At 43.4% G+C, this 18157-nt stretch overlaps 1 protein-coding gene across 8 annotated transcripts; it reads right to left on the bottom strand.

The window, feature by feature from the left end:
• Positions 1-374: 374 nt before the first annotated feature.
• On the bottom strand, positions 375-17548 carry nek1 (NIMA-related kinase 1). 8 transcript variants are annotated; one of them, XM_027028392.3, is made up of 35 exons: positions 17455-17548; positions 16027-16172; positions 15747-15843; positions 14790-14887; positions 14294-14377; positions 14143-14210; positions 13944-14030; positions 13495-13549; positions 12669-12869; positions 12325-12397; positions 12016-12188; positions 11652-11720; positions 10471-10530; positions 10249-10299; positions 10070-10150; positions 9749-9894; positions 9436-9561; positions 9226-9328; positions 8237-8320; positions 8064-8141; positions 7806-7901; positions 7492-7680; positions 7325-7390; positions 6835-7075; positions 6541-6666; positions 5863-6036; positions 5495-5773; positions 5291-5396; positions 5065-5147; positions 4750-4955; positions 3219-3355; positions 2762-3045; positions 2281-2414; positions 1660-1792; positions 375-1277 (listed from the first exon to the last, which is right to left on the bottom strand). In XM_027028392.3, the coding sequence occupies exons 2-35, from the start codon at positions 16141-16143 to the stop codon at positions 1264-1266; spliced, it is 4119 nt and encodes a 1372-aa protein (XP_026884193.2). In that variant the 5' UTR covers positions 16144-16172; positions 17455-17548; the 3' UTR covers positions 375-1263. The 8 variants fall into 8 exon arrangements, with proteins under 8 accessions (XP_026884193.2, XP_081551697.1, XP_081551700.1 ...); XM_081695571.1 differs by having other exon boundaries at positions 7325-7375; XM_081695574.1 differs by having other exon boundaries at positions 7492-7575.
• Between the last annotated feature and the right edge of the window lie 609 nt (positions 17549-18157).

Raw genomic sequence — 18157 nt, 5'->3', positions numbered from 1 at the left:
AGGTTCTTTCATTCTCTCATACATACTCAATACACACATGCACACACACAATCTACTGGTGTGTTGAGGTCATCATTGTGAGTTTATGACTGTTGGACTGGGGTTGGGGAAAACCCTGATTTTGCTCCAAGTGGGATGTGTGATTGCTGCACACGTTTGCTTTTGATAAATAGCAAAATTGGAAATGGGTCAAACCATGTTTCATAAGTGGAAAAGAAAATCCCACCCATGATGGATGCTGAAGAAAAAAAAAAAAAAAAAAAAAAAGACACTGGTAGAAGGCATCATGGTCCTGAGCAAACATGGTTGACTGCTTGGTTTACACTGGTTCGTCCAAGGCCCAGACAGACAGAGGAGTCACAAGCACACAAAACTAACAAAAAAAGTATTTATTTATGAATACAAAGATACAACTTTTATTTGCCCCTTCCTGTACTCTTTTTGACAGTATTCTGTACATCATAGTAGTAGCTGCTACAATGACATCATTCCATTTACATCACAAAAGAAGTGCAACAGCATAAGGCATGTATAAAGCATGCACAAGGTACTCAAACATTCTAAAACTTCAGAAATACAGTCAGTCAATGCATACTCTATGTGGCTGCTCTTAATGAGCAATGTGAACAGGCTCACAGCAACATCTGCCCAGGCTTTCCGCGTGACTAAACTGAGTTTCTTGAACACAGGAAACATGGAAGGAGTTCTAATGCACAGATTTGGCATGCCTTCCGTAAAAGATTTTCCTTTCTGTAAAAAGTAGAAAGAGAGGTGTGTGTGTGGTTGTGTGTGAATAGACCAATATAAATGTTACACTGGTTTCTTACAAGGCAGATATTTGGCTGAGCTCTGCCTCTTGTTATAAGTAAGCACCTGACACTGGACAAATAATGGAGCCCTAACCTTCGTATCACCATGCCGTCAGTTATTTGTAAATACAGTATAGTGAGACGTGATCGCACACAACCTGTCAACAGAAACACACATTTTCTCACTCTCTCTGCCACTACCCCTTTTTTGTTACCAACTTGGGCTTTGGTTAAATAAACATTATATTATTTTTCAAACAAATCTAATTTACACAGAAGTGCTATAGATGCTGGCCATGGAAGTAGATGGTCATCTGTGAGCTCCAAACTAGGCCACGTGTCCGCAAGCCCAGCACCCCCACTCGCTGCATGCACACTCTCGGCTTCATGCATAGCATTATGGGAAGACTTCAGTCTGCCAAGCAGATTGTCCAAGGCAGCCCAGAGGAATGCCTCATTCATCATTATCTGCAGGGAGACAGAGACAGAAGAATATGAGGGGGAGAGAGAGAGAGGGAGAAAGAGAGAGAGAGAGAGAGAGAGAGGGGCAGACAGACAGACACTGAGAGTGAAATGAAGGAAAGAAGCACTGATGGTAAAGAGCAGGAGGATCTGGAAGAGTTTTACACGGTGACTTCCAGAGGACAGAAAGCAAGGATTTCAGCACCAGATGGTTTGAATTAAGATTTAAAGCACGCTGTCCTGGTTGTGCTTTGTCTTTATTGCATAATGAACTACACTCAATGATCCAAATAATGTTGTTTCCATTGATTAGTATCAGTGTAACCAGTTATTGAATTAATCAGTTATTGCTTCTTGCATGGTGATTAATGTGCGTGAACACACATACCTTCTTGGTACGCTCCATCTGCCATGACTAAGTGGAGGATCTTGGGATACAGGTGCTGGTGCTCATGTCCCAATATGCTTTGCACCATGCTGGAGCCCATATCGATGTTCTCATCTTCATCTTCATGGATGGCCTGTCAGGCCAGATGTACAATTAATACACATAAACAGAGAGACATCCCCCCCCGCCACAGACAGACAGACACACACAGACACACACAGACAGAAGAAAAGGATGCCAAGCAAGAGGGGACATACAAAATCTCCAGAGGGATTTGAAAAAGGCTAAATTAGCCCAGGTTGTACTATTTGTGTCTACTACAGGAGGAAAGTGAGGTGTTTTTTTTCCCCCCCAATTCATATCAGCAGAAAGTCTGCCATGCCAGACTCACTTGTAGAATACTCTCAACTAACCTCTTTCCATAAATGCTACACAAAACGCATTACAAATTGTGGTCATGTAAATCATTTAAAACATGGGTTTCCAGATAGTTAAGTTGAAAGAGAAAGCTAGAAAGAAGAAGAGAGTAATATTTTCAGTGTGTAGATCAGGATCAGGTGTACAGTTGACTGATCTCAGGTCAGGAGGCTACAGGCATCCAACCTGGCTGAGTAATCGAACCTTAATCTTGTTGTAGGCCTCAATGAAGTGCTCGAAACCCATGGCCTGCTCCAGATGGAAACGCAGCTCTTCCAGACGGCTGAAGATACTGTCCTGCTGCTCTGAATCACTTGCCTCCTCTTCCTCACTACCATCTACGCACATACATGAGAAATGAGATACAGAAGCATTTACCCAACAGGATTATTTACATTAACCCTGTGCGATAAACCTTTGTCACATTAGTACTAACAGCACCTCTTTACACTCTGAAATTAGTAAAGGAATGATTGTCAGGCAGATAGATTTATAGCTACAACACAGTCTTTGCACAGTATACTAGGGCCATGAAGTATCACTAACTGACAGTAGCCAATATTATTATCATTGAAAAATTCACATATACTGTAAATGAAGCTTCCCCTGCTAATTCAGCAACATGGGCTAATTTTGTGGCACATTTTCAGTGGGTCATGGTGTGTGTAGCACTGTAATAAGATACCCGAATGCCATTCTTCATTCAGCTGCCTCTCGCTGCTCTGCTCCTCCTCTTCCTCAGCTGTGAGGCCATTACTGAGCAGCAGCCCCGCCTCACTCCCATTGCCGCTGGCAACCTCATCCTCAGCATGGATGCAGATGGCACTGGACAGCCTGCGTTCGTCTTCGTCGCCGGGGCTGCCATTAGAACCAGCGACGTCTTCGTCGGAGGCATCGTTGCTATGGCGCTGATGGAGCAGTCTCTCCATAGAGGCCCTGAGCTCCCTCAGATCCTCATCCTCATATATACTAACACAGATAAGCAGGAAGGAAAGAAGACAGGAAAACACAAAGACAAAGAAAGAAAAATCCATCTCAAGCAAATCGTTCCAAAGCTCCAAGTAGAACATAAGTACCGTTGGCAGGAAATAATTGTAGTGCATGAGTGTGTGTGTGTGTGTGTCTGTGTGTTCGTTTCTTACTCTTCAGTCTCAGACGGCTCATCCTCTTTGTCCTCCAGATCCTCCATCTCCAAATTATTGTCATGGGCAGAAGCACCATCTGGTTCTGAGGCACTGAAGAGTTTGCCGAGATCCGGCAGAGAGCAAGTCCTCAGCATCTAATGGACACACATTAGATGGACATACCCCATTAGGGAGAAACATGAAACCAGTAATAATGTAGTGTGACACACCTGTCATTACAAGAAGCATCTACTGCTGCAGTACTGCAAGGTGATGACCTTGACACAGTCAAGAGCTGGTTACAGCAGTCATAAACATAAGTACATTTTCTTAAGAGCATTAAAGTAAGAAAATGTACTACTGGACAATCTGTGTTTGTGCAGGTGCTCTCTGTGGAGTGATTGAATGGGAAAGCCAATTGGACACTATGGACTCTTAGAACAGGATTGTTGAGCACCAGCTATGTTGCTTGATAGTGTGGTGTGTGCAAGATAATAGTAGATTGCATTTTTACATTTATCAGATGGGGTGTGTATAGGAGAGAGAGAGCGCGCGCGAGAGAAACACGCATACACAGCAGATCTACATGACACACTGCAATGCTGTGAGAGCACACACGCACACACACACACACACACACCTTTTCACATTGTGTTGCCCTCGCCCAGCAAGCCTGAAACACGCACACACATTCCTGCATGAGCACACATCTGTTACTCTCACACACACACACACACACACACACACACACACACACACACACACACACACACACACACACACACACACACACACACACACACACACACACACACACACACAGAGATCTTGCTCTAGTGTCTAACAAACCTGAACTTACAACACAATGCCAATAGTATAATATAAATAGCATAATGTGATCAATTTATTTAGTCCTCCAAACCAACTCTCTAGCTGTACCTGTGGACTACCCTTTCACTACCAGTTGTGAGTAATCAAGATAACTGAGTGATGGTAACATCTCATTCATTGCAAGAGATGGTAGCTTCTCTCATGTTTCCAGTGGCTACTTTCATAAATGACCTGCTTAGAAAACAGGGCAGATTATGTCTGAATATTTTATATGTATAAACATTTAGATATACACAAATGCATCCAGTTTATGCTTTATTAATAAATGTTTGCATCAACAGCATTTAGGGTGCTGACATACCTAAAACACATGTCAACTGAGTGTAATAGTGGTGGATTATAATTTACATTTTACAGATTTTTAAAGCCAATTGTATGGCAGTCCATTAGATATAGCTAACCAATATGTGATGACTCAATGTACAAATCAAGTCAGTTATATGTCTGCACCCACTTTATCCACTGTTGGCAGCAAAGTCTCACTGGGTCAGAAGCTGAGTAAATGGTATTACTAAGGGGTTCTTTGGTGTTCTCTGGGGTCCCAGTGATCTAAGGCTCTGCTGATGCTCACTTGTTGTCAGGATGGGAGATTGAATGCATCAACACCTGCCTCCATCTCCACGACATGATCAGCCACGATTACTGTGGCAGCACTCACCTTGGGGTTGTTGGCGTCAAAGAAGCCATTGAAGAGGCCGATGAGGAGAGCATCGTTGGTGCGGCGGGAGCGCAGCGGTGACACGGACCGGGAGCGGGAGGCCAGAGAGGACGAGGAGTCCTCTACCGAGGACTGGGCAGAGAGCACAGAGAGCGCCACTGTGAGGCGGTGCACAGGACTGCAGCTCACCTTCACAAAAGCTGCCTCTTCAGACACAGAGAGAGAGAGAGACAGAGAGAGAGAGATTTAAAAAAAATAGTCAACAGAACACCACGCACACACACAAACAAAGTAGGTCAACTAACAGATGAGTACCTGTGAGCTCAGCCTGCTTTGCTTCATTACCCCTGTCCTCTTCTTTTTGTTGCGCTTCCAGTATTACACTGCCCCCACCTGGCCTGGAACAGTAATGGCAATATTTTGAACACAGCATGCGACATTTCAATTGCTGAACTTTGTGTGCATGTAATGACTTTATAAAAATAAAACACACACACACACACACACACAGTACTACAAAGGGAAATGTGTTAGCCCTCACCGAGGCTGCAAAGTTTCCTGTTCCCATGCATGCATCACTCTAGCTGGGGGCTTGGAGGCCACCAGAGGGCCCTCCTCCAGGACCAAAGAATCAACCTCATCTGCTCCTAAACACATACACAGGGACAAAAATATTTATACATATGTGCTACTTTTCGAAGTTTTCTGAATGATGATTTTTGTCATGTGTATGTTAGGAAATTACCCTCAGTCTCTTTTTCACCAGGAATAGGATTTAGAAAATTCTCTGTTGAGCCTGCAATTTGTTCACAACTTCTGTCCTCCTCTGCTTCTGACACAGTCTTCTCATATTCAGATTGCTGTTCAAGTTCTAAGCATATGGCAGTTAGCTGACTTTCATTCTTTCCAATAAAATCTCTGCTTTCTTGGTTCTGGTCAATGGCAGATTGAATTGGCTGAGGGGAAGGGCCCAGTATTGATGAATCAGTTTCATTTGAAGGCTCAACCGTAGGTTTAAGGCTTTCTGCAGAGACAATGACAATAGATAAATTACTAGAATGTTAAATCAGTCCATCTAGCCTAAACTACTTCTTAATAAAATCAGTAGCTTACTGGTAAGTGTGTTGTCACAGATGCTGGCATGACTCAGGCCCTGGGTGACTGGCTGAAGCTCCACCTCCTCCCCTAATACTTTCAGAACCTCCAAAACTGGAGGCGGGCCCCATGCTTTCATAAGTCCCTCCCCCTTCCAGGGCTCCATAGGAATGACCTCACCTACTGTCTGTTCTGCAGCACAACACAGTGACAGCATGTGTCTTGTATAAACATTACAGAACACTACAAAGAGTACAGACATAATTACCTACACTATGGAAAATAGTAATGCAAAACACAGTGACAGTCCTACCCATGTGGAAAATATAAAATCAAGAATGCTATTCAGTAGACTCAGGGGTTTATTTGTCTTCTTTAGCTTGGTTGCTATAGGGATCAGTGTTGAAGTCATGCAACGTAGCAACCCCCCCCCCACTGTTAAACCAGTTAACAGTCTTTTAACTCAAAGCTGCTAACTGAATCTTCCCCCTCCAGCAGAGATGCTGTTATTGTTACAAGAAACTTTGTTCTGATCATATTTGGGGCTGATATTTACCAAGCATGTCAAGGCAGGGATGCCGATCAGGAATCTAGGAAGGCAAACTATCACTTTTAGTGCTGAAGTCAGACATTCAGCACCCAACTGAGTAAGTCAGCACAGGGAGTAGTGTAATGTGAATACAGGTAGAACCATACCTGCTGTACTGAGAATGGTCTCGTCTAGAGTCTGGTGAGCCACAGACAGAGGAGCTGCTTCTGCCTGCCACCTCTTTCTATCACCACCATTGGGAGCAATCGCCTCTGGAGACACTGACTGAGACACTGGCAGGAGGGAACATGGAAAGAAGGAAAATGTGGTAGGAATGAGACAGGAATGGCAGTTGGGTAGGTACACAGACAGATAAGGAAAAAGGAGGAAAACTGTTTTCTAGCATTTGGTTTAGTTATTTGTTGTATTGTCAGCTGCTGGGATGCATTCTAAAATGATACCTTCTGTACTGCTACAGGTGTCCACCAGAGTCTGCTGTGTTACAGGCAGTATGGGCTGAGCTCCGGCCTCCCACCTGCGCCTATCAGCTCCAGATGGTGGTCTCTCCTCCATGACTGGCAGACTGGTCTGAGGGGCAGGTTGAGGCACACTGGTTGGCGTCGCCTCTCCAACATTCTCTGCTTCAGAAATCTGAGTCTTCAGGTTCTGATTCAGCCTGCGCAGAATCTCCTTCCTCTCACTCTGAATGCATCAGCAAGAAGAAGCTCTGAGGTTTTCTCAGGACCAGCAGTTGCCTGCAATTCTTTGACATCGTTTTCATTTAATGTCAAAGCCATTTGAATGGGATGTAGCCAGCATAACATTAAGTGGAATAAAACTGTTTAATTGTCTTTTTTAATAAGAAAACTTGGGGAGTGTTAAATGATTCCTTGTGTAAGCTCTTATTAGTCACCATGTGTAACAAAGGTTGAGATCGGTTTCATTTCTTACCTGAACAGCTGCTGTGTCGAAATTTGGGATTGCCTCCTTTGTCGGGGAATTCTGTCCAGACACAATCTATGAGGGAGTCAATTCATGCAATACCATCACCCTCCAGGTATATTCCAGTTCCTGGAGTTTAACTACCAAAATTCAGCCTGTTTGATATTCACACTAACCGCGCCCACATCTTTCAGTGCTGCCGTCATGGAGATGGCTGGAGTGGTGGGTCTACAGGACAGCGAGGCTTTAGTGACAGCGTCCTGTGGGGTGAGGTTGGGCTGAGGTGGTGGGGTGGGGAGAGGAGCTGCAGCAGGTGCAACTCCACTTGCAGGAGCTATAGCAACCTTCACACCTCGAGCCACAAGCTACAAGATCACAAGATACAGTACCTACCTTTCAGCCCTAATGTATGAGAAGACGCAGAAAGCTATGAAAGAGCAATCAGAGTAACAAAGCCCTGAGCAATGTGAGCGAGAGGTGTCCAACGCACATGATCTTCCCAGGCTCTCTTCTCCCGCTCATACGCTTCCCTCCTTTTCTTCTCCAGCTGCTCTTTCAGCACAGCTGCACGGGCCTTGGACTGGGCCTGCCACACACGAGCATACAGACATGGCTACAGCCAGTACTGCTGTTGGCAGGTGTACCTGCATAAAAGCTGAGGACAACAAGCTCTCGTTTCTCAAGTCTGAAATATCCACAAATTACTCATTGCCTATTGCAAATGGGGGAACATACAGAAGTTTCAGACCTTCAGAGCTTCAATCTTTTTCCTCCTGAGCTCCAGCTCCTCAAAGGATTCCTTACTGTCTGGGCACTCACCGTCTTGCTGGGAAACAAATATCATCACAGAGCAAGAGCAATAAAGTAACACTGGACACATTAAAAACACAAGGCATGTACTTGTTTAATTTGTGTGTGTACCTTTTCTCCTCTGAGGCGAGCTTTGATCTGCTGACGCTCATTAAAGTTCTGCAATCTGATCTGCCTCAGCCGGGACAGGTACTCCTGCAAATCACAAATGCATGAAATTAACACAAACGCATCAGCTATGAAGAACTCGTACATGTACACCCAGACAACTGCACACAAAAATAAAACAGACAATGCATCTCTTGCCAAACATTAAAATTAAGCATGGACTAGATAACATGTTCTCATTTAGAAAATGTCAACGATATCCAAAACACAGAGACTGGCAAGGTGGGGGTGGGGCACCCAAAGTTGCAGTATTTAATTACACGTTAAACATGTACATATAGACAACAATATGGTAGAAAATAAAAATACCAAGACAAGGGCTTCAACACTTGAGGTGTTAAACAAAAACTGTGCATGACACATGGGAGGGGGCAAATGAAAAAGTGAACATTATGTGGGAATTCAGATAGCAGTGCAATGAAGGGGATTCCTCAGTCATGCTCAGAACCTGTTCTGGCCAAAACAGCACAAGACCATCCAGATGGGTGGAAACGCTGTACCGCATCAACAAAATAACATGTGGCAACCAAATAACTTCCTATGGAGCGTTAATAAAATTGCTTTTTTAGTGTGTGTGAATAAAGCGTCGACCACCTTCATGCAAGGGCAGGAGAGTGACCATCAGGTGGCACTGGTGAGCAGTTACAGCACAACACAGAAGGGGGTGGGGGATGGATATTGAAGAGTGATGATGGATTTTAAAACAAAAGGGTTGAGGAGGAGCATTTGGCCTTATCCATCCTCCTACCTCCTCCTCTTTGTTGACCCTGGGTCTCCTGCATCGCGAGGAGTTTGTCCGACTCACAAAGATGGCGGCCAGGTTTTGCCGGGCCCCCTGTTTGCCGTTCGATTTAACAGCGCAATATTACTGACGTCATACAATCCAGTAAACAGACATCAGGGTATCAGCATCACACGGGAAGGGCTCTTACCAGCTGGCCTTCAGCACGAACTTTATTGAGCATGGCTTCTCGTTTCCGCTGCAGGAACTCCTCCACCTGTTTGGCCTTCTCTGCTGCCAGCTGCGCCCGCAACCTGCAGACATGGTTAACAGACTTATGAAGGCTTGCCTAAAGCCAGTCCTGACATGCCAACCCAGCTGATGATTAGTGGACGAAGATGCGAAGGGACCAGGTCCGGACCTGTGGGCATAGTCGTTTTTGGACGCAGTCTCGTTCTGGAGACTGGTCCTCCGTGTCCCCTTGTTGACAGAATCCAAATGTGGCAGACAGACGTGACCGTTCAGCACTCTAGGGTCTCCTGCCACCCTGCATTGTAAAAATAAAGTGATCTGAATACTTCACTGAGACATACTAAAAGTGATCAAATTGTTTGTGAATCACCCAAAGGGCAAAAACATTACAATGTCTAACACATGTATAGATGGTCGGTCTAAGTCAAACTCTTGCCCAATGGATCTTCCTCCAGTAACTATTCATCTCCAACTCATCTTACGTTGCTGGACTGTTATCCGCTGAAGCTCTGGCTACTTCTTTAGGAGCAGGGGTTGGTCCTGGCAGTGGAGGTTGAATGTGGACAGGGGCAGGAACAGGGGCAGGTGGAGGGGGAGGAGGGGCTCCCATGCCTCCGCCCCCATAAAACTAACATACCAGACGTTTATGAAAGAAATAGAGAAGTAAGTAGATGAAATATTGACAGGCAGAAAGACATATAGAAACTTCCAGGCACTTTAAGCTAAGTCTTCTTCACTAATGCCCCTTTCATTCACTGGGAAAGTTATTCTAGGTAAAAAAAAGCAGAGGAGGAGTTCTGTACCTTCCTCTCTGGGCTGCTACCACCACTGGAGCTCAGAACATGCCTCCAGCCTTGCTCCCGTGCACGATTGATCCGATTAAGCTGGGATGCAAAGGTCAAAGTTTACATTTACTGCCTGATAACATAACTGTGTCCCAGTAGGGTAATAAGCATGTTAGAGACCTAAATGTAAAATTCACCTTTTCCCTCTCAAATCTTTTCATCTGAGCAGCTTTCAGGACAAACATCTGCTAGTATAAGAAAAAAAGAAAGAATGTGCTTTGAATTGAAGTTGTGAATCATGCCATGAAGGCAGAAATGCAGCCCAATAAGATTGAGAAAGGTGTCAGAATGTCATACCAAAATACAGCCAAAATTAGTGGGCAGCCTAACTTCAAGAGTCCTTAAGAATGAAAGCCCACCTGCTCTCTCTGTTTCCTCTCTCTCTCCATTATTTCAAGCCGCTTCTTCCTCACTCCCTCCTGGCACCACAACACAGATTCAAGAGAAAAATCACCACATTATCGCTCAGTTAGGAATGACTTCAATGTCGTGTCACAACAGTGCAAAAAGCTTTTTTTTTACTTTGTGTAATTTTACTGCAAAGACCAACAACTGGATTAAATCACAAAACGTTTTTGCCCGATTACAGGATTGCTTAGGTAAAAGGTGTACACAAAATAAGTTGGCTTGTATAATAGGTTTAAAACTTTAAAAGTACCATTTAGTAACTTAAACATGCAAGGCCAAAAACCTTCAACATTTCAAAGCACAGATTAAACACGTAGGTGTAGGCTCTGCTAGGGCTTTTAAAAAACAGGGAGAAGGCAAAGAGATTCGGAATGCCCTCTGATTGGGCAGAATGCACATGGAGCAAAGCAGGAGGACACCACAAAGCAGGAACAAAGAGAAAATGCTGCATCCCTATTGAATAGATCATTATGCAATAACAGGGAATTAAAAGAACTGGGACGACAGGAACTGGTAGCCCCTGACAGTGTGCTAATGCTAAGAGTAAAGGAAATCACAGCGTGTAATGTCTTGTGTGTCTTTTTTTCCGTAATCAAGGGAAAACTGGCATTGGCTATTACAAATCCATACAAACTCATCTTTGATACTCTTGCTGTAGTTTTGGAAAAACTGAATTTAAATTCCTAAATCCCACTAAAAAAGCAGCCTGAAGATGAACTTCATTTTGGTTCTTTTCAATCTGCTGCACACGTTTTTCATGTTCATTGACGTACATTAGTAATGGTAACAAGTAATGGTAGGCTTGGTATCTTCTGGTAAACTTGGTGTTTCTAGCCCCCATCACATAAGCTGCAGCAGTCTTCTGGGTATATTTTACCTGATTAAGGTGGTATGAATTTACTTGAACTTGAGAAACTTCACTTGAGCTCAAAAACCTCCTGGTGCTTCAGACAATATTCCCCATACTAGCTGTTGAGGCATTACGACAGTGCTTACAGCTGCTTAGTCACTCAAGTTCACAGGCTGTAGCTCAGGACAAGGCTGGCTGGACAGGAGTTAAAGGGGAAGAAATGAGAGGAGACTGGGTGTGTTAGTACAGGGGGCAGCAAGGAGGGAGCGCTCTCTGGGGTACCTCGTGCTTCCTCCTCTCCTCCTCCTCCATTCGACTCATTCTCCTCTGAACTGCTGCTGGAGGGGGAGCCTGGACAACACATGACACCAGGGCGTGATAAGACGTCCCTCGCTCACAAACACTACTTCGTTATCAGAGATGTGAACAGACTCTTTCATGAATACATGTACACAGGTAGAGCAGCAACCCTGCCCTCTGGGGCCTCGAACGACTCATGAGCAACAGGTAACGTGTATGAAAAGGGAGGGGCTGTGTTTGCCGATGGGAACCTTACATGCCAAAACCATTAGCTATAATAAACAAACGTGTGCACAAGGGTCAGTGCTCAACAGCCAGGTTGTCGCCAGTCTCCAGCATACGTCACCTGCTTGAGTTTGACTCCAGGCTTTCTGTCCGCTGGTTTCTTGGCTACATCAGCTGCCTTTCTGCCCATGTCAGCAGGTCTCTTCACTGTTAAAGGCACTCCGTATTTGGCAGCTGGTTTGGTGATCTTCTGGGCAGAGCTGATGTGGGCAGGGCAAGGTACAGGACGTTTGGCTGGGAGAGAGGGCAGAAGGGTTCCGATTGGACAGGACAACAGCATACCGGCTGAATCACACACATGACTTCAGTGTGGTGCTTCAGACTTGTGAAATTCATGTGTGTTTGAAAGAAATTGAGGAAGTGTACCAACCTGGTACAACTGGGTCCTCACTCACATTGGGCTGTTTGAGCAGAAGAGATGTGCTGAATTCCTGAGCAATAAGCTGAAACAAACCACACAAGCAACATTTCTGAAGCAGATCAAACCAGAACCACAGGTTCGCTAGTTACTCTATGGACAGTTTACACACTACCAAACAAATCAGTTTCTAAAGGAATCCTACCACACCTAAAAGAATCCTACTGAGTTTTCATGCATGCTAAATTACTATGGGCACTTGGACTAAACTTCAGGTCTAGGACGCGGATCCATATTTCTTTCCTGTTTGTGTGTGTATATATGTGTGTGTGTATATACACACACATATAGCTAACCTGTGGAGAGAGGAATCTGTTGATTCTGCGGGTGAGGAACGGCTTGTCCAGTATGGCAGAGACAGATGGTCTCTCCCGAGGGTTGCGCCTGAACAGCTGGCCCAACAGAGTGCGCAGGTCCTGAGAGTAGTGCACAGACACGGGTGGGTACGAGCCACGGATGATCTTCAGCACCAGGTTCTTCATATTCCCAGCCTCGAACTGACAGATGAGGGGTAAACACCAGGCAAGGGCATCAAAGCATGGAGAAAAGAGACGTGAAACACGTCTATGTGTGATCACAGGGAAAACAGTAGTCATTCAAGACAGGGATTAAGCGAGCTTGGTGTCAAGCTTACGAAGCACAGCATCAAAGAAAGCAGATTTTGTTTCTTTGATATGCCTGCTGTTTCAGCAGGCATATCAAGGTAGATGTACTTCCCCAGAGCTCTGCAGTCATATCTCTCTTGCTGTTTCATTTCTGGGTACCCTACAGTCGAACTTTATCAGTGGACCCTGAGCAGAGAGATTTCTGGGTCCTCCCACTGTCAAGCAGGGGGTTAGAAGCGAGTCTGCCAGTGTCACTACGTAAGTCAACAGTACTAAAAGACTGACAGGACTGATGTTCTCAGTGGACAATCTATATTCAAGCAGGGTGGCAAGAGAATATATACAAGGGAACCAGAGAAGGGAAAAAAGGTTTAGACCCAAAACAGAGAACACAAAGTAGATTTAACTTACTGCGTATGGCAGCAGACTGACAACCTTACACTAACACATGCATAAGCGCACACAAACACCCACGCATGTAGACAAAAAGCTAAACTGCAAGCTATGTTGTACTTACGGCATGCTTAAGTGTGCACATTTCATACAGGACACACCCCAACGCCCAAATATCACTAGCAGACAAAAAGAGAGATGGGAAAAAGAAACGGACAGAGAAACATTAGTAAAATCCTGGGCACATTTAACACACATATACACAACAACACAGAGCACAGTAAGACACAATAACTGTGTATGCCTCTCTGCATCAATTAACAACAGTAAGCAGTACCAAATCCAAGCTTGCATGTCAGGCTACATTGAACTGAGGACTAAAGAGTTCAGAGGGGATTGATGCGGCACTGATTTTCCAAGCCAGCAGCGTGCAGCCGCCCAGTGAGCAAGGACTTGACTGTCATGCTTCATCCATCCATGGGATGACTCAGCAAGCTGTAAGTGTGCACCATCTACGGATAAACATTCAAGAAAGTGGCATCCCTCACCCACCCAACCTTATAGGCACATTACCTTTTGTTGTTGTATGGTTTATTTTCACATATCTCAGGGGAAAGATAGTAGGGTGTTCCAATGCAGGTCCTGGCCAACTCCTCCGTACTGCTCCCAACAGATGAAATCAAACACTTCAAAATGTGCTATCTATACAAATAATTTTCAGAAGGCATATTCATGAAAGTCACAGAATACATAAACAAACAATACGTCTTACCTATTTAAAACTCGAGCGATCCCAAAGTCCCCAAGCTGTATTGTACCGTCCTTGGAAAGGAAAATATTCTAGAATGGGAAGAAGAGATTGTAGCTTAACCTGTGTGCAAGGGATAAAGTATCTTGATATATTAGCACCACCATCTTACTACCTGTGACTTAATATCTCTGTGCAGGATCTTGTGGTCATGTACATGTTTTAGAGCCAGGCATATCTGCACGAACCAGTCAAGTATCTGTAGAAGACCAAGAAGAAAGCAATGGAATGCATCTGAAACAGACGCCCAATATTATTGTGTGCATTAAGTTCAAGTATCCATGGTGTTAATTTCTGACAATGAACTGTTCTAGTTTTCATAGTGTTTCAAAAGTATGTATTTAATGCTTCTGAAATAAAATAAAATAAAATAAAATGTGTCAAATGTGTACAGAGAAGAACAAACACTCATTATTAAAAACAAAATTAAAAATTCTTTTAAAACCTTATGGGCTATTAAAGGAACCCAGCTGAATGGTGTAGTCTAATAATGCCCAACCACTCTTGGCAGATTTGATTGAATTTACTTTCCTGCATGCCTGGTACTCTAAGGTGAAGCGTAACTGCAGACAGACACAGCAGAACTGAGCACTTTTGAGTACTCTACTCACCTGCTCCTCAGAGAACAGAATCCCTTTCTGATTGTTGATCTTCTTAAACAGGTCACCTCCCTCACAATAATCCATTATTATATACAAACAACCATTCTCTACAGAGAGACAAAAGACAAGGGTGGGGCAAATGTGACAGATGAAAAATTAACAATCGTGTCACTGCACAGCTTAAGTACCTCCTTGACATTTGAAGATTACATTTATGCACCGCCTCATGAGTACAAGTAAGAGCAGTGCTCTCTGCCCTCCATGCTCACTCACTCGCCCTTCCCTAGAACTGCTGCAGAGTTTGATGAAGACCAGGAAGGCATTAGTGCTTGCAGATCCACCCCTATAATTTAATTCCAAGGCTTGTAGCTTCCTCCATCAGTCAGGTCTTGTCTGGCTGTCAAGCACAGAGTGCTATCCAGACACAGTGAACATCAGACAAGATTTTTTTATTTCTTGTTTCTCCATTTTTCATATAATGACACAAGAAATGATATTACGAATGCTTATGATATTACAGATGACCATATTTGAACAGTTCTTAAAATTATCTTTTGCTTGTGTGTAATCAGGAACTGAGCTCCTCCTCCTTAGCCTTTCAGCATTCAGGATTCTTTATGTAGATGTGTGATCCAATCACATAGCATTTAGGCAAATGTACACATGCTGCCATAATCATAGTAAAATCTGTTCTGTCAAAACACCCACACATATTCTAGGATCTGACTGTGACTTCAGTTTGGCTGTCAACAAGCATGTGGAAATATGAACAGATCACTCAAAGTGGCAGATCTATTGCATATCGACATTCAAAGCCTGTCAAGTTTGCTAGTGGGAGTGAAGTTAGACTATGAATAAAATAGCTGACAATCTGAACTATAAGGAAGTTTAATTGATTTATGTTGATTCTGAGACTCAACCTAATCTGAGTGTAGAACAGTGCCACTAGCAAGTAAAGGATGCTACCTTCAAAAGATTCCTTGTACTGCACAATGTTGGGGTGGCTCATGTTAGCCAAGACTGCCACTTCTTTGCGTGACTCCTGTCTCTCTTTATTAGACATCTGCAGAGAGTGAGAGACATATCACACATTGTAAGACTGTTTAGGCAGCTTGGCTATAAACCAGAATAAATGAACAGACACTCCAAAACTACCCAGCATACAAAATACATGCATGAGTTGATTACTCACTCAAATTATCATCCCAGGATCTCTAAAATACTGCAGTGAAGGTCAACAGCTTACCCTGGAGATGCCGATCTCCTTGATGACATACTGGTGGCCATCTTCCCTGGACCTGACCAAGATGGCTTTTCCAAAAGAGCCCTCCCCAATCTTCTTCACCTTCTCATATTTATCCATGTCTGACTTGATCCCTCATGCTATGGCTGCTGAAAGATTGATCTCAAAATCAATATTCACTAGCATACTCAGTATATCAGGCAGACAGTTTAAAAAGGTCATATGGAAAATACTGGCCCTAGGTCTGATTTTTTACTTGTCAGAACACAGAGTATTTAGTCGTCTCTATTGTTGTCATTAGCTGGAAAAAACCTAATTAAAATAGATGTAAAAGGAGAAAAATCGCAAATCACACTTTCCCCATTAACAATGCCTTAGGGCCCATTTCTCTGAAGAAGGTTATTGTTGGATGCTTGACTCTGTTAGTGGTGTCTTAACATTCTAACTTCATTTTATCTGGTCCAATGAGGTTTCTAATTTATTATTCAGTAAGAGCTGCAGAGAAGAGTCCTGCAGAGGTCTGGCGTTAAATATAGACAGCCAGCAGAATGCAGACGCATGCTGGGCTAACTCATTACATTTCCCAGCTGGTTTGGCCGCTGTCCAAAGCTGCCTGGCATTTTAGACACTAACGTGAACATGAATGCACCAAAAAGCAGTGTATTTGGAAGGACTATAACTCATGTAAAAAGCTCGAAAAGAGGACACAGTGGGCACAGAGGGGGCAGAGAGAGAGACGGTCGGGCAGCGGTCTTACCCAATTACCAAAGCTGCATTGGGGCAGGCCCATGAAAGTAGTAATTCTAATGTAATAAATGGTCTTGAAGCGTGATTACATTTAATAAAAAAATCTGGCGATGACATATCACATACGGCTCTGCGAGGAAAACAAGAACGCATAACAGTAGAGCATCTATGTTCTCAACAGATGTTGGAAAGGCACCGCCACCAATAAAGCTATGAAAAAGGTGAGAGAGGGACATTTATTTAATTCAAAAGTAGTTAGGTATGCTACGCTAGCTAGCGTTAGATAACCTAACGATCATGGCACAGCTGCAACATAATATTGCTTATAAGGCTTGTATCTATAAGGCTTCGACTCGACACTTTTGGCAGGCTTTGGAAAGATATTAAATTGCCTGGTAATATTCCCAACATTCCTTAATTACCAGCTAAATTAGCTAGGTTAGCTAACCCAGCTATGTTAATACTAGGTTAACTTAGTTAGGTTAGCGTTACAGAAGATGTGGAATCTGGATACGGAATCAGCTAACCTAGTTAGCTGGCTGGCTAGCAACATTAAAATGGCTGCTTATTACAAATTTTACCAGGTATGTTCAAGTCAAAAGGTTTATCAACTTACACCGCTGCTTCGGTTCTAAAAGAGTTGTATAAGAATACAGCAAAATGTTGGCGATTATTTTAACTTACCTCCCTTGGCGTGGACAAGTTTCTGCTGGATGAATTCGCAAGCCTGAAATTGTTTTAACACCCTTTCCGTGGCGAGTGCTCCACCGAACCAGCTAGTTTAATGCATGAATGTAATTGGTCGAGCGCTAGAAACGTGTGTTGTGATAGGTTCCCCAGCCTGCCTATTTAGTTCTAAGCCAATTAAAGTTCGTCGGTTAATGTTTGTTCAAATTTCTCCTAGCAACCGTCGCCGGCTGGTACACGGAGGATATACGATGCTACGGTTTTGAATTACCGATCAATACTAATATATTGTACTGTTTTCTCGTATTCATTATTTAATGTAGGCCTCCACGTTGCTGTTCAAAAGAGGTCAATTAATAGAAATGTCAGAACACTTAAAAATGTATAGAGTTATTCATTCACATTTTTCGAACTGAAACATGAACATATTTAGATAACAAGCAAAAAGATTGCTTAAATGTATTCTTTATAAATAATTTCAAAAGAAGACGGTATAGGGTAAAGTGCTATTGAGAAAACGCAGAAAAAGCTAAACAAGCTAGGATTTATATTACAAATAAATTATAGAAACATGCAGTTATGGAGGATAGATGAGTATATTCACATAACACCATTTCCAACCGTCAATTCTTATATAGACCTTAATGCCTTACAGATAAACTATATTAATCTCTTAGAGAAATACAGCACTTAAATGTCT

The sequence above is a fragment of the Electrophorus electricus genome, chromosome 2 (assembly GCF_041902795.1).
Source record: "Electrophorus electricus isolate QZ-2024a chromosome 2, ASM4190279v1, whole genome shotgun sequence".
Classification (NCBI taxonomy): Eukaryota; Metazoa; Chordata; class Actinopteri; order Gymnotiformes; family Gymnotidae; genus Electrophorus; species Electrophorus electricus.
This window is presented reverse-complemented; position numbering and strand designations above follow the sequence as displayed.

Coding starts and splice junctions, on each gene's coding strand:
- nek1 (XM_027028392.3), bottom strand. CDS start 16,143: ATGGATAAATATGAGAAGGTGAAGAAGATTGGGGAGGGCTCTTTTGGA. Junction 14,211..14,293: donor ACAGAGATATTAAGTCACAG/GTAGTAAGATGG, acceptor TTCCCATTCTAG/AATATTTTCCTTTCCAAGGA. Junction 3,046..3,218: donor GAGCCGTCTGAGACTGAAGA/GTAAGAAACGAA, acceptor TATCTGTGTTAG/TATATATGAGGATGAGGATC.